Genomic DNA, 21,560 nt, shown 5'->3' on the forward strand with positions numbered 1-21,560 from the left:
TTGTCAAAATTGACATGCTCTCAAAAATAGCTTATCAGCGTCTTCAAAGAAAACAAAATTCAGAAACTCAGGAAATCAGGAACTACAATTACAAATTAAATTATTTTTAGGTCTATTTCATTATAAGCCAATCCAAAATAACTTGAACGAAAATATGTTTTTTGCCGCCAACACCAAAATTCACACCGGTGCCGCGGAAGATTTAGACCCGTGAAATTAAGACTTTTAAGTTATAATTTCCCGTGAAATAAAAACTTTTCGGGTTTTAATTTCCCGGTAAATTAGGATCTAAGAGACTGCCAAAACTGAATGCCAAGAGCCAGTGACAGCCACCATCGTGTAGCAACTGAATGTGATCTACTGACACTGGAAAGTACGGTGCTTGCTCCTGTTTTTGACAATTTAAAACACTTTGATATGCTTCAAGATTTCCAAGTGCATTGCAGATAAAGTTTTGATCAGCGTCCATAAGTTGATCTTTGAGGAGACCATCGGATGATTCTAGTAATTCTCTGTCCGGTAAATATCATTGCTATTCTTGGAAGGGCTTTTTGTGTTTCTTTTGATTCAAGAATACGAGTCAACCCTCGAAAAGTTTGTCTGGTATTGGCAATTGTTTTGCATTAATGGCCTGGAAACGAATAAGGAGATTGCTTTATAGCCATAACCAAAATCATCTCCACAATCTCATCTGGCGCAATTTCTCAAAAACTTTGCTTGTTGACAATGTCATCTCTTTCTCTGCTTTCTCCGAGTTATAATAACTTTTGAGTTGACTAATATTGTACTTTGTCTTTTTAGGATGGTTCTTGATGCATTTCTTAAGGTTACAGCTCCTTTTTCTGAGATGTTCATAACTGTATAGGGACCAATCCATTTCTGTGTGAATTTCCCACCCTTTCTATCGTTTCGCTTTTTAATTCTCAAAAGAACTAAGTCGTCCACCAAAATTTCTGTTTTTGATGTATGTATATTATCGTAGTCACGTTTTTGCTTCTTTTGTGCACTTTTAATGTTTTTGGAAGCGTCGTCAGCTATCGAACTTCGTGTATCTGCTACTGACCTTAGAAGAGCATCAAAAACTTCAGTGTCAAATTATTCGTCCAGTCCATTTTCATTTTCCTTCACAAGGTTGTGTTTTACATCAATTGGCAAAATTGGCTCGCGGTTGTAAAGCAACATGAACGGTGAATAGTTCGTCAAGGAGTGTCGACTAACACGATGAGCGAAAAGAACACCTTTGATAATGCTGGGACACATATTAACGTTATCTTCTAAGACTTTCACCATAGCGTTTTTGATTGCTCGATTTTGACGCTCCACTAAGCCATTAGCTTGATTAGTCATAGACTGAGATGATATTTGCTCCTCACCCGTCAACCTATGAAGCTCTAAAGAAACGCCATTTACGGATTCTCTACCCTGATCATTGATTTGCACTTGGCAGCAACTATGGCGAAACATCACTTCGTATAAGAATTGAGCAGCAGTTGCAGCTTTTCGATCCTTGATATGGTCTTAACCTCCGATCACTTCGAGAAATAATCGATTAAAACAATGACGTGGTGATACCCATCGACGTCGGGTAAGTTGCAAATATCGCCGCCTTACTTTCTTTCATTACTTCAGATGGCACTGTTGTGGGTTTGAGCTCTGCTTTAGGAGATTATAAATCACCTTGTTTTTGGCATTGTTCGCATGTTCGGATAAAATCTGTGACATCGGCTGTGATGTTGTACCAAAAGAACTTTTACCGATATTTTCTCATACGCTGAATTCTTGCCTCTATTGTACGATGATGCTTTCGCACGTTCTGAATCTCCGATACCTTGGTGGACATCACGTACGCTTTCAAGTTGTCGAGAACGATATTTTATCACGAGATTGTTATTTTTGAAAAGATGAGAAATTTTTTATTAAAAACTTTCTCTATCTCTATGCTGTCAGGATACTTTTTATTGCGCACGTAATCTTCAATTTCTTGGAGACTGAAGTGGCTCCTGCTTTTTTTCGCCATCTTTGATTTGATGTATAAATGCATGCGTCTCGCGTACCATTTACAACGACTGTCAACAAAACATTTGAATGTCAACACGACGCGTTCGAAAGTTCTAAAGATGGCTGAATGAACTGCGAGAGTAACATAATCTTTTTGCTTTGAGTCTTAATTTCCCTCTTTGATCAAAATTTCTTGGGATATGATTGAAAATCACCCAAAATAAGGGTGATTTTTATCAGCCTGAGCCAGGGCTATTACGGAGCCTTTTCGTCAGAATATCATAGGCGTAGAAGAGCCCTGACGACACAAGGTTGACACCTTCTAGCAACTTTTAGGTTGTAATCGAAATTTAGACCTTAGCAACTTAGGCTAACATGAAAAATGGAGTTAGTTGATGATGGAATTACAAAAAAGTCTAAAACACACCATAATACGGTTTGTCCAAGGAGGTTTAAAAATTACAATCTAGTGAACTTTTGAGAATTGAAGGTTACGGGCGGGAATGATATGAGAACATTGTCCGGGAAAAATCTATTCAAGGGGGAAAATAGTTTCCTCACACTAAAACGTCACAAATATTAAAACATGTTCTAGAAAGGTCTGACATCACTACAACCTTTTTGAGAAACATTTATATATTTCCTGACATTTAAGCTAAAGTCTACCAACAGTGATATGAAATAAGGTGTGAATTTTTTGTGTGAATTTTAAGTAGGTTCAATTTATGTAAACATAAAATGTAGTACAGACGGAGAATAAATAATGATTTTCACTTCAACAAAATTATTTTATTGACAAATTCACTGCAGGAATATGTCGAAGCATATGGTTTTATGTGAAGAATTTAAAAGAGAATAGAGACCTATGAAATATTTATAATTTCAATAGAACTTATTACATATGTACTAAAAACCCACGTAAAAAATTTTCACCTTCACATCATCATCACAGCCATTAAAATGCATTTTCGACAGTGCAAGCGAGAAGATTTGGTCGATGAACTTGGAAGAGAAAGGTTTATGGATTATAAAAAATCCATCTTTGCCACTTTATTTGCTTTGTTTATGGCGTTATGTGTCATTTTTGCTTTTCTTTACAGCCAGTGTTTCGCAAGTTACAAAGAAATAGCCGACCGAAGAGGTGAGAAAATAAGGTGGACATTAGTGTGTTTAATTTTCGCGAATGTTAGCTAAATTTGCGACAAATTGGACGAAAGTATTATTAAAAACCCATTTCGGGAGATTTGTAAAAGTACGTACGCTCTGAGGGGAGACAGGAGGATTTGCATTGCAAATGTAAATAAGACATAAAGTTTAATAAAAAGGAGCGTTTTTCATAAGTATGATTACATCCATACAAGCTAATCTCTGTGACAGGCTACTAAGAGGAATGTGTTCAGTGTAATTTCCTTCTGAATTTGCATCAAAATGTTTCTGTCCTCGTCAAAGAATCAGTCATTTTCATTTATCAATATAATCTCCTCAAGAAAGATTTGAAAACAGAAGGTACGAATATCTTTTTGGATAGTACAGGTAAAGTTGGGATGACTTCTTTTTCTTTAGCTTTTGTTGCAAAATGTTCAACATTTACACCAAATTTTCAACTGCTTCACCTTGATAACCACCAAGAAATGTTGTTGTTTTAACAGGAATTTTAAAATGTGACCAGGCAATGTAATAAAGTTCTTCATGTCTGTAGCCTTTGAAACATCTAAAACGAATGTTTTATTTTTTTTAGTTTATATTTACCACCTTTATAACGTTTTATACCAATGCAAAATTGCTACATAGCTTTTACTGAAATTGGTCTATTTTTAGTATCTGTTGCAATTGATAAGATATTATGTCTCTATAGGCAATGTTATAACACATCTAAATCAGATTTTAAACAATAATTATAATAAACAATTGCCAACATCCCTGAAGACGTCGTTCATCATTATATTTTAATAACTAATGTATGACTTTTATATTCGTTAGTATTTGTTTTTAAGCTGTGCATAATATATTTTTTAATTAAACTGTTTTTAAACTGTTATTTATTTGTTTTATAGAGAATAAATCTGATGATGAGTTACCAAAACTCGAAATATATTATTCAATAAAATTGCGTTGTTGGTCATTAAAATCTCTCGAATATTACGACATCTTTCGGTTACTGTAAATGACTGAATAAGTCCCTCGGAGCATATTTAACACTGTTTTTACTGGCATAATTAATGTATGTGCAATTTCTCTGAACTGGATAAAGTATTCCATCCCAAACCTAAAACAAGTTTCAATTAGACCTATCTGATGTACTTTAAGCATGAGAATTGCTTTTTATGTTTTCTACTCATATGTAACTTTGTCAAAATTGACATGCTCTCAAAAATAGCTTATCAGCGTCTTCAAAGAAAACAAAATTCAGAAACTCAGGAAATCAGGAACTACAATTACAAATTAAATTATTTTTAGGTCTATTTCATTATAAGCCAATCCAAAATAACTTGAACGAAAATATGTTTTTTGCCGCCAACACCAAAATTCACACCGGTGCCGCGGAAGATTTAGACCCGTGAAATTAAGACTTTTAAGTTATAATTTCCCGTGAAATAAAAACTTTTCGGGTTTTAATTTCCCGGTAAATTAGGATCTAAGAGACTGCCAAAACTGAATGCCAAGAGCCAGTGACAGCCACCATCGTGTAGCAACTGAATGTGATCTACTGACACTGGAAAGTACGGTGCTTGCTCCTGTTTTTGACAATTTAAAACACTTTGATATGCTTCAAGATTTCCAAGTGCATTGCAGATAAAGTTTTGATCAGCGTCCATAAGTTGATCTTTGAGGAGACCATCGGATGATTCTAGTAATTCTCTGTCCGGTAAATATCATTGCTATTCTTGGAAGGGCTTTTTGTGTTTCTTTTGATTCAAGAATACGAGTCAACCCTCGAAAAGTTTGTCTGGTATTGGCAATTGTTTTGCATTAATGGCCTGGAAACGAATAAGGAGATTGCTTTATAGCCATAACCAAAATCATCTCCACAATCTCATCTGGCGCAATTTCTCAAAAACTTTGCTTGTTGACAATGTCATCTCTTTCTCTGCTTTCTCCGAGTTATAATAACTTTTGAGTTGACTAATATTGTACTTTGTCTTTTTAGGATGGTTCTTGATGCATTTCTTAAGGTTACAGCTCCTTTTTCTGAGATGTTCATAACTGTATAGGGACCAATCCATTTCTGTGTGAATTTCCCACCCTTTCTATCGTTTCGCTTTTTAATTCTCAAAAGAACTAAGTCGTCCACCAAAATTTCTGTTTTTGATGTATGTATATTATCGTAGTCACGTTTTTGCTTCTTTTGTGCACTTTTAATGTTTTTGGAAGCGTCGTCAGCTATCGAACTTCGTGTATCTGCTACTGACCTTAGAAGAGCATCAAAAACTTCAGTGTCAAATTATTCGTCCAGTCCATTTTCATTTTCCTTCACAAGGTTGTGTTTTACATCAATTGGCAAAATTGGCTCGCGGTTGTAAAGCAACATGAACGGTGAATAGTTCGTCAAGGAGTGTCGACTAACACGATGAGCGAAAAGAACACCTTTGATAATGCTGGGACACATATTAACGTTATCTTCTAAGACTTTCACCATAGCGTTTTTGATTGCTCGATTTTGACGCTCCACTAAGCCATTAGCTTGATTAGTCATAGACTGAGATGATATTTGCTCCTCACCCGTCAACCTATGAAGCTCTAAAGAAACGCCATTTACGGATTCTCTACCCTGATCATTGATTTGCACTTGGCAGCAACTATGGCGAAACATCACTTCGTATAAGAATTGAGCAGCAGTTGCAGCTTTTCGATCCTTGATATGGTCTTAACCTCCGATCACTTCGAGAAATAATCGATTAAAACAATGACGTGGTGATACCCATCGACGTCGGGTAAGTTGCAAATATCGCCGCCTTACTTTCTTTCATTACTTCAGATGGCACTGTTGTGGGTTTGAGCTCTGCTTTAGGAGATTATAAATCACCTTGTTTTTGGCATTGTTCGCATGTTCGGATAAAATCTGTGACATCGGCTGTGATGTTGTACCAAAAGAACTTTTACCGATATTTTCTCATACGCTGAATTCTTGCCTCTATTGTACGATGATGCTTTCGCACGTTCTGAATCTCCGATACCTTGGTGGACATCACGTACGCTTTCAAGTTGTCGAGAACGATATTTTATCACGAGATTGTTATTTTTGAAAAGATGAGAAATTTTTTATTAAAAACTTTCTCTATCTCTATGCTGTCAGGATACTTTTTATTGCGCACGTAATCTTCAATTTCTTGGAGACTGAAGTGGCTCCTGCTTTTTTTCGCCATCTTTGATTTGATGTATAAATGCATGCGTCTCGCGTACCATTTACAACGACTGTCAACAAAACATTTGAATGTCAACACGACGCGTTCGAAAGTTCTAAAGATGGCTGAATGAACTGCGAGAGTAACATAATCTTTTTGCTTTGAGTCTTAATTTCCCTCTTTGATCAAAATTTCTTGGGATATGATTGAAAATCACCCAAAATAAGGGTGATTTTTATCAGCCTGAGCCAGGGCTATTACGGAGCCTTTTCGTCAGAATATCATAGGCGTAGAAGAGCCCTGACGACACAAGGTTGACACCTTCTAGCAACTTTTAGGTTGTAATCGAAATTTAGACCTTAGCAACTTAGGCTAACATGAAAAATGGAGTTAGTTGATGATGGAATTACAAAAAAGTCTAAAACACACCATAATACGGTTTGTCCAAGGAGGTTTAAAAATTACAATCTAGTGAACTTTTGAGAATTGAAGGTTACGGGCGGGAATGATATGAGAACATTGTCCGGGAAAAATCTATTCAAGGGGGAAAATAGTTTCCTCACACTAAAACGTCACAAATATTAAAACATGTTCTAGAAAGGTCTGACATCACTACAACCTTTTTGAGAAACATTTATATATTTCCTGACATTTAAGCTAAAGTCTACCAACAGTGATATGAAATAAGGTGTGAATTTTTTGTGTGAATTTTAAGTAGGTTCAATTTATGTAAACATAAAATGTAGTACAGACGGAGAATAAATAATGATTTTCACTTCAACAAAATTATTTTATTGACAAATTCACTGCAGGAATATGTCGAAGCATATGGTTTTATGTGAAGAATTTAAAAGAGAATAGAGACCTATGAAATATTTATAATTTCAATAGAACTTATTACATATGTACTAAAAACCCACGTAAAAAATTTTCACCTTCACATCATCATCACAGCCATTAAAATGCATTTTCGACAGTGCAAGCGAGAAGATTTGGTCGATGAACTTGGAAGAGAAAGGTTTATGGATTATAAAAAATCCATCTTTGCCACTTTATTTGCTTTGTTTATGGCGTTATGTGTCATTTTTGCTTTTCTTTACAGCCAGTGTTTCGCAAGTTACAAAGAAATAGCCGACCGAAGAGGTGAGAAAATAAGGTGGACATTAGTGTGTTTAATTTTCGCGAATGTTAGCTAAATTTGCGACAAATTGGACGAAAGTATTATTAAAAACCCATTTCGGGAGATTTGTAAAAGTACGTACGCTCTGAGGGGAGACAGGAGGATCATGTATTAACGAACAAAAACGAATATGGGTTTTGTGTATGTTTGCTTTCAGAAAATTTTTTTTTTCTATTTTCCTTTTTGATTGATTGTTTACGAGTATGTGATACTGTTTTGTTTTATTTTGACAAGTAGTTGGTCATATTTATCATTGGATGAGCAAAACAAACTTCCTGACATTTTCGTTGATTCGCAAACAATCTTAGTCTACTCCTTCTAAGTATGGTTGTTTTTTTTGTAGCTATATCCAGGTCAAAAATTTGGGTTCTGGTCCAGCCATTACTTTTCAGGTTCAGCATACATTCACCATGATCTGATCTGATTATATTTCTCCATTCACAGTTGCCTTGTTAACAAAAAAAACCCTGCACTTTCTACTTGTTCTCTTGGTGGATCAAAGTTTGATATAGCTTGGTTTATGTCGACCAACCTCCCCAATATCGGACATACCTGGTCAGCAATTGCAAATATGCTCCTAGTTTCTACAGGAAAAATTTACAGAAGGATGAAAGAATATGACTTAGAGGAAATAGGTAGATTTCTGATATTTCGGATGATGAATTGCGTGATATCATATTAAATTTTTATTGGATCATGGTAATTTTTTTAGATTCTCTATAATTTTCGGCCATTAAACGTTGCTTAGTCGTGAAGTCCAACAACGCCTTATTCGAAAAATTCAAATCCGACATCCATCCAGAAAATTTCAGACTACGATGGGCAATGGTTTTATCCCGTCTTAATTATTCGGTAGCTTCTCCCAACAGTCTCTGGCATATGGATGAACACCACAGTTTGGTTCAGTGGGGCTTTGTCATGCATGTCGGTATCGATGGATTTTCGCGCGATTGAAAGTATTATTACGATGTGCAAATAATAATAGAGTTATCACCGTGCGGAAGATTTTTGATGTTGCCACTGAACGGGTTAGGATTGATATGGGGAAAACATACTTGTATGGCAGTTCATGGAAGAAGTACGAGGTGATAATCGCGGTAATGCCCTAGCCAAAACAAATCCAATTAGGCTGCACAACCCATACTCTTAGCTACAGCATCTGATGCTTTGACCAAAAGTAAAATTAAAACGAACTTTCACTTTTTAACAAACTTATGCAACAAGAATAAAAAATGCAGTTTGAAACAGACACGACATTTACTTTACACTTTACAACACATCGACTCCATGTTTATTGGTCTATTCCCTTCTGCGTTTGCACAAACACCGTACATATTGCAGACCAGCATCTAAATTTGCTGACTGCCTTTCCGCGCCATGCAGGACTGACTACCGAACTTGAACAGCATTCCATATGGGTGAATAAAGAAATACTGAATCTGAATATAAAAACCCTGAACCTGAATATAAAAACCCTGAACCTGAATATAAAAACCCTGAACCTGAATATAAAAACCCTGAACCTGAATATAAAAACCCTGAACCTGAATATATAAACCCTGAACCTGAATATAAAAACCCTGAACCTGAATATAAAAACCCTGAACCTGAATATAAAAACCCTGAACCTGAATATAAAACCTTCCCTAATAAAAAAGACTAAACCTGAATAGGGATAGCTGAACCTGAATCCCGATTTTTTACCTGAATTTTGCTACAAAAAACCAACCATATTTAAGGGCACTATTTATAAATACACAAGGTTTTATTTTTAATAGCAAGATTTTTAGGGCAAAAACTTTCGCAAGAAAAAGTTTAGAGAGGAAACAAAACGCAAAATTTTGGGCATAAACTTTCGCGAGACCATGTTTTTTTATAAATTATCGAAATAGAATATCGATATTTTCGCGAGTAAAAAAGCCATTTTTGATTTGGAATGTTCTAAAGCATAAAAATTCGCGAAAAGAGGCAAAAATCGCGGCTCGCGTAACTTCTACTCGTCTGTAAAAATAGCACAATGTACTGGTATTGAGGACTTCTGGATACATTGATAGAATTAATCTAGAGTAATAATGCCTAAAGTGATTAAAATACAAAATTCCACTGATTCATTTTATGTAAGACTTTTATGAGATAAGAATCAATTTTCTAGATTACCTCTCTGAAAAATATGGCATCTGCAACAATTGTCATGAGCACAGTTACTGCAGCAACATGTTTAGCACTACGTATCAATGTTACTGTCGTCATGGATATATAGGTGATGGTGTCAGTCACTGCGAAGGTAACAATTTTGATATAGATTTGTGTATGTGTTTTTATTAAAGTGTTAACATGATTTCATACAAGGAGTTCTTCCTGTCTCACTTATTTTATGTCTCTTGGCAACCTCGTCCTCAGGGCTTGTTAGTCTTGATATTTAAATGGATCCGTTCAAATATAAAAAGCCTAAAATGCCTAGGAAGTGTGGTTGGCTTCGTAGAGTTTAATTTACCTGTCATTTTAAATTTTTTAAGCTGGCCAAATTTCATTTACTTTAATACTTTCAAGTCATGTTTTTGTTAAAGTAAAAAAGTTTTATATTGTAAAAAACCTAAACATTTAAGGTAAGGGGACACGAGGGACATTTTTAGACGCGCGCTATGCAAAAATGTTCCACAGAATGCGCATGAAAATGTTTCTTGTGACGCCACTTCTCATTTGCAGAATGGTCATATGAAAAACTTTGATTTAAATGTTCCTACTTCCCGGAGCATGGATGAGGAGGGAGTGGAAAGTTTTTTAGAAGTTATCAGAGCTGTATGCACCGTTGAATTTACTAACCAGATCTTGCTTTATGACTTCTTTTTTGCTTTTATTTTTGTAATATACATCACTACTATCCCATAACGCAGAATCTGTTTTATAAAAGTCGATTGAAATTGTCTTTTCCTTATCAGATAGCGTTTTCTTTTCGTCCGACATTTTTGCGTTTTCTCCTATTTTCTTTCTCCACTTGTTGATGTTTGATTTCTCAAGAAAAGCTATGTTTACAGTTTCTTGCATTTTTATTGGTTAATTACCCTATGCCTCAAATGGTTTTGCAAGATATTTATTGCGTGATATGGAGAGACGAGGCACAAATGTGCCACAACAATAATTTTGTCCCGGGACATGTTGCAGAAGGTGGCGACACGAGAAACATTAGCGATGCAACAAAATATTCATCAAATTTTGTCCCCGGAGCACAGGCACAAAATAGATTCAGATCTATTTTGTCCTCGAAGTTGTGGAGCAAAATTTTTGCTCCATGCAGTATTTTTTTGCTCCATTGCAGTATAAAGGAAGGTATGGGACACGAGCAATTTTTGTCATGCGCGTGCAACGCAGCAATGTTACATAGCACGCGCATGAAAATGTCTCTCGTGCCGCCTTAGCTTTAGACAAAGATTTCCCCGTTTGTTCAGCATGCATCCATGTATTTTAAGCATCTACCCTTTAGATATCTCATTCGCTATCGAATTTCGCGAAAATGCAACATCCTGTCCAACGATCGACGTCAATTTTCCGAAAACAAACACGTTTGGTTTTTGCATGTGGTTGGAAATGTCGCACGGCGGTTCGAAATGGCTACCCATCTTCTCCTACATTGCTGATAACCGTAAAGACAGTTTAATGTTGTCTGTTAACAACGACGAACAGAAATTAGAATTGCAGAGATTCGACAAAGCTATTCCTATCAAAATTGAAATCATCCCGGAACATTACTATATGCATTTTTGCACTAATTGGAAGTCGAATGGCCAAATTGAATTGTATGTCAACGGACATATATATAAGCAGGAACGACTCATGGATCATCACTTCACAGAAGGTATGCTAAAAACCAAAGGGAAGTTCTACTTAGGGCGATATGTAGATGTTGTAGTCCCTCCGCGTGACATTCGGATGTACAAAGGAAAGATTTCACAATTTTTTATGTACGACAAATACCTCACCGCGAAGGAGATTGTTAGGCTATTCCAACACGACCCTTCAACGCAGGGTATGTTTATTTCGTGGTTAGATTTCAAAAATAAAACATCTGGATGGAAGATTGCTGAGTCGTATCATATAATTTTGTAACTAGTAATTTAAAAAAACCATGAAGTTTTTTCCGCTCTTTTGTATATAAGATACTAATTAGCTCCAGAGGTTACAAAATAGAAACATAAAAACCGCATGCGCGTGGCACAGTAATGTTAACGGACAAGATTTCAAAACCAAACTACATTTCTAACATGAATTGTCTTGCTTTAAATATATATTGTTTATTAATCCATATATTTTTGTTTTACTTTGTAAAAAAAGCGAATCTATCATTTTTCCTCCCCAGTCTCCCCAACTACGAGATTCCAATACTTGTCCGGCTTCGATGGAACACACGGTTGGTCGAATTGTTTCATGTGACATTGTGATTCGTTTATTCATTGGATGATTCTTCGCACGACCTGTTGATTTGATTGGGTTTATATCTGTTAAATTGATGTAACATGGTCGAATGGGACATGACTTTATAATTCGTTTGCGTGACTTTTTCGCTCTGGGTGATACTTTCCTTGAAACGTTTGATTGGGTATGGTTTGACTTTGGACGCGTTATAACAACTGTGGGATGTGTCATCGATCTATTTTGAGAGGCGTGTTTTATGTCCGCGTTCTTCAATGTCGACTGTATTGAAGCTTTTAGTTTTGATAAAACAGCTGTTTTGTAAAGTTCTGAGTTGTTGCAAGATTCAGCTTTATTTTTCGACATGGGATTGCACTCCTTCGTGCGTGCTACACGTGGCTTAGACGGCACGATGTGGATGGTATTGTTTTTTTTCGGTGCTCGACAAATTTGCGGCTTCAACAAGGTTTGTGCCGTATTTGTAGAGCTATCTACCTTTGAAAATATGGACTTTGTTTCTTCATAAGACCTGCTGACATTATGGAGATATTTCTCATATTTATCTAAGTAAAAATGTTGCGGACCCATAACAGAACCGCGACGACAAATTTTTAACCATCCACAAACAGATCGAGAATTAAAGCCATGGTGCTTTATTAAATAACAGCCAATCATTGTCGCTGTACGGCCCAATCCTGCATGACAATGCACTGCAATTTTCCCGCCAAATCTTTCACACAGGGTAACAAATTGATTGGCTTGAACATTGGTTGGTATGCTAACATCCTTAAAAGGAATATCGTAATGGTAGAAATGCGCCTGTTTAATATCAATAGCGTTGTAGGAATGCCCGTAATATTCCATATTAGTCATATGATCATTCCCGTTAAGACGAACAATCACTTTAATTCCACACCGTCGAAGTTCTTTTAAAAAAGATCTTGACACTCCTCTGCTTTCCCTCTCTCGTTTAATAGTTGGATCCTTTAAAGCTAAAAATTGACGAGGCACAATCCAATCCATGTCCAAACGCGAATTTGTTGCTTGTGGAAACTTAGTGGCAGCGTATGACGTAAACCAATTATTTATTTTGCAGCCGGTTTCCAGACCTCTCAAGCAATCCAAAATGTTCAATTTATACGAGCTATCACCATGGTAATCACGAAAAAACGCCAAACGAGCAAATATGTTTTCAAGAAGGGCGCTGTTGGTCTTTTGTACACCCCAGTTTAATCTTAGCACAGCATATGCAGCCATCAAGAAGCAGGAGAGGGTACGCTGCTCAATATGGAGATTATCATTTCTAAACAAAAAATACATAAAAACATTAGCTGGTTTATAGTGTATAGTTATCTATACCTTAGGTGTGTTTTTAATAATTTGGACAGGCCACGTTCTGTTGGCTGTGAAGCTTGGTATCCAACCTCGAACCCAGGACCTGTAGCGTTCTTTTTATATGAAGATGAACGCGTACGAGGCCCTGGTACAGCAGACTTACTCAAAAGAAGCCCAGTAGTGCCATTAATGTTGCTTCACATATGTCACCCTAAATGGAGCAGAGAAATATTTAAAAATTTTTTTTTATGCCTCACCTAGAACATAACACGAGCAATGAAATAAAAATGTTTCTGTGCCTTACTTAATAATACCTAACAAGAGCAGAAAAATTTCAACCCATGCTTTACTTATAAATTCATAACAGGAGCAGCGAAAATTTTAACGCATGCTTCACTTATGAAATCATAACAGAAGCAGCGAAAATTTTAACGCATGCTTCACTTTTGAAATCATAACAGAAGCATCGCAAAAACGCATTTTCGCTGTCCCACTTAGACTGCAGCATTGCTACCATTATTGTTGTAAAAGCCACATGTAGTTTTTCATGACTGTTAATTAAAAGATGAACCAGATTTGATGTAAATACACAGAGCACGCTAAACGCAAGACCGTTACCGCAATAAATGTTGTTTATGCCTTGAAACGTAAAAGAAGAACTCTTTACGAATTCAGAGGTTAAACGTTGTCATTGCTCAACAAAAACGGCTATTTTTATGGCCACAAATCTTTTAAACCATTACTTTGTGCACACTTCTACTCTATCCGATCTACAAAATGTGTAAACCATTGTCACAGTTACATTTGTGACATGCTATAGTAATGTCAAAGGACACACAAAAGATAAGGACTAAAAATTTGAAATACTTTGTACGGTTATTTTGTGGCATTTCCGTCAAAAGCTGGTTAAGTTAAATGTAAGCAACAAGATGGTCCAAACAGTTTTGTTTTCAACAAGTAAGACTAATAATGCCTATGAAAATTGAAATTAATCCATACGAGGGGAAAGTATTTTGAACGTAGTGGCTAGTGTTCGTAAGCAAATTGTTTAGAAGTTTTTTTCACTTCAGTTAACTTGTACTGAGACCAAGAAAATGTTTTTTTAAAGATGTGTGGTCTTACAAACAACCGTTTGTATTTGGTAGACGTTGGTTTACTTGCTGACTGTGTTATGACTTCATAACTGGGTCAGCAATTTAAAATTTTCGCTGCTTGTGTTATGTCTTCATAAGTGGGGTATGTCAAATTTTAAATATTTCTTTGCTCCACTTATGGTCACATTTTTGAAGCAAATTAAATGGCACTAATGGGCTTCCGTACTCAACCAATGAGAATGCGTGTACGATAATAAATGCAGAAGTATTTTTTGCAAGCACAGCATTTTTTTATTAACAACAAATATGGCAATGAGCATTACGCAGATTTATTAATTCACGTTATATTTGACTTGGTACATAAGCAACTGTATGTATGCTGACTAACTGATGGCTAGATGCCGTCGATTGAAGTTGCACAAACAATTACAACAAAGACTAGTAATTTTTTTAAAAATCGACACGTGTTACCTTTTAACAAACTTTTGGGACAAAAATACTAGCTAGAATAAATAAAATAAATGGAAATAAATTAGGAAATAAAGTATAGCTAACTGTATAAATAAAAATATATATATACAAAAAATCACAACTAAATATATTTTTGTTTTGAGGCAATGAGAAAGAAAATATCACACAACATAAAGTTTATCGTGGGTGTGTTAAAGCATGTAGAATGTATGCTGAAACAACTTAAAACCGTTTAGTCAACTTTTCGAAATTGTTGGAACCTCAAAACAACTTACAAAAAATACAAGTGTGAAGAGCATTGTTTTTTTACTCTACCAGATTTCACAATAATATAACAATAATGATATTGGAATTTTTATGGATGTCGGTTTGGCTGTTTTTAGAAATAAAAGTGGACCACAATCTAAAAATCAAGAAACACATACAAAGTATATTTAAAAAACATGGTTTAGAAATTGTCATACAGTGTAATATCAAAATAGTAAATTATTTAGACGTTACTTTAAACCTTAATGATTCGACATACTGACTGTATTGTAAACCTGATGATGAAATCCTCTATATATATAAACAAAGAGTCCAATGACCTGCATAACATTATCAAGCAATTACCTCTATCAATTGAATCAAAGACTTTCAAACCTATCTTCTAAACAAGCTTTGGCAAAATCAAGATATAATCATGAGTTTGTTTATCAACGAAATCATCTGGTTCAACCTGACGTATGTTATTCAAAAATAGCAAAGTCAGTTCTAAATTTGATTTTTAAACATTTTCCTCAAAACAATAAGTGCAGAAAACTATTCAACCCAAACAATGTCAAAGTGAGTTATAGTTGCATGCCCAACAACGCATCATTTTAAATTCCTACAATAAAAAAATAATTCAACCTGAACAAAACGTCAATAAAAGACACTGTAATTGTGAACAAAGCAAATATTTCATCAAATTTACCAGGTTACTTGGAAAAAGTTAACATTACATTATCAGAGAATTATTCTTATATATACATACATAAATAATATTTTACTTTTCAAAGTATTGGTCATTTAGCTATATCAATAAAGTACAAACCAGGTGATGAAGTCTAATTAATAACACAAGCCTTGACATTTTTTGATTTCCATTTTCATTTAATTTCTTTCTCTCTCACTCAAAATTGCCTCTGGATGGAAAAATTTGAAGTCACAATGACCATCCAATCAAATAATGGCAAGATATCTTGTATTTTATTGGTTAAACAGAGATCCTCAAACAACATCTGTACAGCATTCTCGTCAAATTTTTAATTACGTAAAATGTACACCTCTTTGCAGTTTAAGTTGTCGCTTATTTCCTGGATTGAAAAAAGGAAGTAAACAGAGTGAATTTAATAAGGGTTTGACCTTTATGAATATTTCTCATTTTCTATAAAGAATAATTAGTCTCACGGCGTGAAAATTTAGTATGTTATTGCCAGCAACCCTACTTAAAACATATGTTAAGTAACTTTTCTATGAAAAATATTCCACCAAAAAATTATTTCACTTCTGTTCATGATGTCAGAGTCTTCTTAATTTATAACAGTTTACTTCTATTTTTTACTTCTCATTAAGAGCGTTGTAGCAAAAGAGAGATTTATTTCAACACTGGTTACTGAAACTGTAAACTCGTGTATCAAACATTTTTCGTCTTTTTTGTTTCTGATGACATCTGGTTAGCTAGCTATCTAGCTAGCTAGCTAATAGTAGACAATGTAATGATTTTCCATATTCTTTAGGGAGCACTCCAACGATATTTGGCATTTAAAGGTCTAGCTAGCTATAGGTAGCTTCTAGTTAGCTAGCTAGTATACAAAAATCCAGTAAAACACATCGAAAACTTCACGCATACATTACTTTTCTCTGCATGCTTAATTTTGGGCGAAAATAAGTCTGTTGTACCAAGGCCTCGTACGCGTTTCATCTTCATATCAAAAAACGCTTCAGGCCCTGGGCTCCAGGTTGCTTAGTATCCAATAAAATAAGAATTGCTTAGCAATAGTCGCATTGCAAATATTGTACACAGATGAAAGACTTTTTTGGAAACCAAGCCTATAAAGACAGTGCTATAGAAAACTTTTCCTATCTCTACAACAGTTTTAGTTGCACTGCTGCACAACAATTTCGGATTTTATTGTAAACCAAGCATCAAGTTATCGAAAATGATGTCTCTATTTAACGCCTGTCTCCAATCCAATACTATAATGACGTTTTGCAGGACTTTCAAAAACGGCCAAAACAACTTTGGAAAACCCTAAAAAAACTGGTTCCTGATAAGTCAGGCAATACTATCTCGATAAAACGAGTAGTCCAAAACGATGGTACAGAAACTTCTCACCCAAAAGAAATTTCCAACACATTCAATTCATTTTTTGTCAGTGTTGGTGCCAAACTAGCCTCTAAATTTTCTTCTGACACTACTAATGTTAATCCACCTGTTAGCGGACACGATTTTCGGTGGGCTCGTATTGAGACCAAAAGTGTCGAAAAAGTAATTAGTTCACTAAAATTTAAAAAAGCTACAGGCTTGGACGGAATTGGTTTATTTTTAAAAGTGGCAATAAAACAGATCCTACTAATTATCGGCCTATCTCCATTTTGCCAATTCCTATGAAAATTTTTGAAAAGTTAGTGCATGAGTAAATGTCTCATTTTATTTCTGAGCACAACTTCCTGAATGACAGACAGTTCGGATTTCGAAAACTCTTTTCCACAGAAACTGCAGTAGTCGATGTCTCTGATTTTATTCTTACTGAGCTCGACCAACATAAGTTTGTTTGTGCTGTGCTCATTGACCTTAAAAAAGCTTTTGACACTGTTGATCATAAAATTTTGTTAAAAAAACTATGGTGTTTTGGCATCAGAGATGCTGCCTTTGACTGGTTCGAGTCCTACTTAACCCTATTCGGTCCGGGGTTTTTCGAACATACTATGACCGGGGGGGGGGGGGGGGGGCGGATTCCGCCCCCCCTCAATAACTTTTCATAGGGTTGTTCAAATTGAATCAAACTTGGCACACTTATAGTACGTCATAAAAGGAACAAAATGGCGCCAAAAAAAATTTGCTTGCCTCAGCACATTTTCTGTGACGTCATCAAAAGCTTGAAAATTGTTAAAAATGCCACTATCTGCTTAAAATATAATTACTTTTGTTCTAGAGCGAATTTTTACATTCTGTTTGAAGTTTCTGAAAGCTAAATAAAAGTTATTTAACATATCTTCCGGTTTTTACATGGATCGGATGAAAAATTGCCAAAAATTGCCCGAAAATCCGTTTTTTTTCCGATTTTCGGGTACAATCCGACAAAATCGGGAAATCGGATTAGTCACGTGTTCAAATTATTCAAAATGATTCTTCTTGATGAAACAAAGTTGTGTTGCAAGTTTCAAGTTCTAAGGATAATCGTAACAGGAGTTATTATATTTTCCCCATTATAAGGATTTCATAGAGATTTTTAGGGGTAGTTTTGAGTAATGGCCAATATCAAAGCCTCTGAAAGGTATGGGACCTAAAAAATTAGCATGCAGGTGTCTAATAGATAAATGTTGAAACTCAGTAAGTATCATAGCCATATAACAAAGCAATCAGGAGTTATTAAAAAAAAACCGTCAGGGGGGGAGGCGGAATCCGCCCCCCCCGGACCGAATAGGGTTAACGGGCCGAATGCAGCTGACTCTTGTAAACGACACAGGATCAGATCTGCTTCATGAAGACGCTTTTGGGGTGACGCAGGGATCTGTGTTGGGGCCCCTGCTCTTTCTTTTGTATATTGATGACTTAAAATCTGTCATCAATTCAAACTACCACCATCTATATGCAGATGATACAATAATTATTTCGTCTCATAAAAACTTGGATACCCTTGTCTCCCAGGTCGAGTTAGAACTTTCGCAAGTCGACCTCTGGCTGAATAATAACAAAATGACTATTAATACGGACAAAACTGAAGCAATCTTTTTCGGCAACCACAGCCAGTTAAAAAAAGTTGAGAACAAAACTATCAACTATATGGGTATTCCTTTGAAGAGGAGCGAAAAAGTTATATACCTTGGGGTAACATTTGATCAAAAAATGCAATGGGAAAAGCACATTAATGACATAAATAGAAAAATACTAATTAAATATTCTAAAATTAGAACCATTGCATCCTGTTTAACACCTCACACAAAAAACCTTTTAATTAATGCACTTGTCATGCCATATTTCAACTACTGCTCCTCGGCATGGGCTTGTGCCACCCAAGGTAGATTGGGAAAACTAGAAAAACGATTAAAATGTGTCCGTACCTTTCTTGGGAAGGAGAGGGAATATTCAATGAATAATTTACTCATCAAAAACGATGCCATATTAGTTTTCAAAGCCATGAATCACATTGCTCCTGATAACATGCGCTCAAAATTCCTTTTGACAAAAAACTGTCATAATCATCAAACAAGAGGAGCTTCAAAAAACAGGTTCACACTTCCCTTGGTCAACACGGAATTTGGCAAAAAAGCCTTCCCATTTAGAGCTGCAAAAGTGTGGAATAATCTTCCAGCCAAGTGAACTGTGATGGAAGTCTGCTTTCGTTTAAGACTTCCATCTCTAATGTATTTGGCAAATTCTAATGGAGATCACTTTTTAACTTTTTAATTTTTGTTTTTTATTCTTTTTCTTTTTAATTTTCACAGATTATAAATGTTACTATGTTTGATTGAGCTGAGGCAGTCTAAGGTTTATCATTTTTTGTTTCTTTTTTGTTCTAGTGGCCCCCAGTGGAAAGAATCCACTAACCATAGGTTTTTGTGATTTTCTGGGCTAGCCACTTTAAATATTTATTATTATTATTATTATTATTATTATTATTATTATTAATAACGTTTCTTAGTACTTAAATTTATCCCTTATCAGATTCAAAATCAACATTAATCAACATACCATCCGAAGTTAACAACCTTTACGCCGCGTTACAGACTTACATACTTTCACTACTTCAATAAAGCTAAATTTTAAACAAGGATAAATTTGCACTCTTTAATCTTGCCCAAAATTTTTTTTTATAAACGCCTAACATAGTAAAAACTTATAATATATACTAGAACTACTTTTTTCCCAGGACATTTTTAATTGTGTCACGACGGACTCGGAAAAGAAATAGAGCTAGACAAGATTGTCTTTCACTTACTGCTCATTTGTAATAACAACTAGTCGGCTACAATGTTTTAATCTTGAATCAACTTCGTCACAATGCTTCCATATCACTTTTAATGATGGAGGTCCGAAATGCTTGCGAACACGCACATGTTGATAAAAATCGTCTAAATTTAGAACTGTATCGTCAGGTTGTTTCATATCATCGTAATTGGACTCCAAAATGAAATACAATCTCTCAGGAAGGAACTCCATTTTCACCCTTGTAAGTGAAAAATGGTTGATATCGTAGGCATAATTTGACGTCACCTATAGACCAACTGACGTAAGAGATGTTGCGAAATAACGCCGACGTCAAATAATGTAACAACTTTAAAAATGATTTCACCACAAAAAAGAAAATGCGACCCCGGGAAAGCAAGACAGTTTGCTGTGGTCACTTTGTTGAAGTGAGATTACTACCCGATTGCATGGCCAAACTTGGTTATTAATTGCTTCAAGTTGTAGCTACACCCATATCGCGGGAATGTTTAAACGATGGTAGTGATGACGTAGATAGCGATCTACTGTGATAATGACAGTGATTTTAACACCGATATTGACAGTGGTACTGATGATGATATTTATGAAGCCTGAAAATAAAAATATTATTGAATGTACTGCATATTTTGTATTTATTAATGGGAACGCCTTGACTGCCAGAAGTGATCGGTTATTGATTTCCGCCGGCGAAGGCGGAATCTTTAAAATCGCCTGGGGAGATAGAGAGACGGATAGGTAGATAGAGACAGTTCAGAGCCCCAGATTTTTTTCTGAGAAGGAGGCTAAAATGAGTTTTAAGCCAATAAGAATCCTAACAGTGCAACAAATTGTTTTATTATCCAATGAACAATACTTTTTTAAAGTTTATATGCTATCTAAAGTGTAGCATAATGAAGATCGTCTTATAATGCGCATCTTTGTTGTTATTAACGTTTCCTTTTAATAATTACGTCATTTCCCTCTGTACAATTTTGCAAGCACGTAAACTAAAGCTATATTCAGCAGAACTAATTAATTATTCATGAATTTTAATTTAAAGTGGAACTGTTGAGGCTGAATATTTTTGGTGAAAGATAATGTATTATAGCTATCAAATCGTGACAATTTTTATCTTTTTCAGATTATTGCTAATTGGGGAAATCTTTAAGCCGCAGGGCTTCTTGTTATATATTTGTTTTGTTTTTCTGTTTTTTTTGTTTGACACTCATCGGTTATCATACACATCTGTGGTTTTAGCACCGCGAGTGAGTAGCCTAATACCATTAAAGTTTGTGCGCTAAATTTCAGAAACCACATGGAGCGCACATGTACACATAACTCCAAATACACACGTGGTAGATGTTGGTAGATTAAACTTTTAATACACAAGGTATCGACTCCATTTATAATATTTGCCACATCTTGTAATTGTTTAGGTTTAATCGAAAATGAAAGTTGAACTAAAATGTTCGGGATGAATTTTATAACATCCGAAACAGTCGCCATGTTCAATAAAATAAATTAAATGCATAATATTGAACTTCAGCCTCACGAAAATA

At 35.3% G+C, this 21,560-nt stretch overlaps 2 protein-coding genes across 2 annotated transcripts; one reads left to right on the forward strand and one right to left on the reverse strand.

Moving 5' to 3' along the window:
* Nucleotides 1-6,507: 6,507 nt before the first annotated feature.
* LOC130622242 (neuronal pentraxin-2-like) lies at nt 6,508-11,815 on the forward strand. The gene is made up of 3 exons (XM_057437685.1): nt 6,508-7,484; nt 9,674-9,805; nt 11,003-11,815. The coding sequence occupies exons 1-3, from the start codon at nt 7,304-7,306 to the stop codon at nt 11,623-11,625; spliced, it is 936 nt and encodes a 311-aa protein (XP_057293668.1). The 5' UTR covers nt 6,508-7,303; the 3' UTR covers nt 11,626-11,815.
* LOC130621282 (uncharacterized) lies at nt 11,681-21,351 on the reverse strand. The gene is made up of 9 exons (XM_057436584.1): nt 20,015-21,351; nt 19,813-19,831; nt 15,441-15,477; nt 15,144-15,231; nt 14,386-14,446; nt 14,204-14,236; nt 13,568-13,577; nt 13,353-13,408; nt 11,681-13,281 (listed from the first exon to the last, which is right to left on the reverse strand). The coding sequence occupies exons 1-9, from the start codon at nt 20,233-20,235 to the stop codon at nt 11,776-11,778; spliced, it is 2,031 nt and encodes a 676-aa protein (XP_057292567.1). The 5' UTR covers nt 20,236-21,351; the 3' UTR covers nt 11,681-11,775.
* Nucleotides 21,352-21,560: the final 209 nt, after the last annotated feature.

This window comes from Hydractinia symbiolongicarpus, chromosome 12 (genome assembly GCF_029227915.1).
Source record: "Hydractinia symbiolongicarpus strain clone_291-10 chromosome 12, HSymV2.1, whole genome shotgun sequence".
NCBI lineage: Eukaryota > Metazoa > Cnidaria > Hydrozoa > Anthoathecata > Hydractiniidae > Hydractinia > Hydractinia symbiolongicarpus.

Bases quoted from the DNA above. Each gene is read 5' to 3' on its own strand.
- LOC130622242 (XM_057437685.1), top strand. From the start codon at position 7,304: ATGCATTTTCGACAGTGCAAGCGAGAAGATTTGGTCGATGAACTTGGA. The intron at 7,485-9,673 runs GTGAGAAAATAA...TCAATTTTCTAG, and splicing joins AGAAATAGCCGACCGAAGAG to ATTACCTCTCTGAAAAATAT. The intron at 9,806-11,002 runs GTAACAATTTTG...TCTACCCTTTAG, and splicing joins TGGTGTCAGTCACTGCGAAG to ATATCTCATTCGCTATCGAA.
- LOC130621282 (XM_057436584.1), bottom strand. From the start codon at position 20,235: ATGGAGTTCCTTCCTGAGAGATTGTATTTCATTTTGGAGTCCAATTAC. The intron at 15,232-15,440 runs GTAATTGCTTGA...CTTGATTTTTAG, and splicing joins CTTTGATTCAATTGATAGAG to ATTGTGGTCCACTTTTATTT. The intron at 14,237-14,385 runs GTAAGACCACAC...CAATTTTCATAG, and splicing joins CCAAATACAAACGGTTGTTT to GCATTATTAGTCTTACTTGT.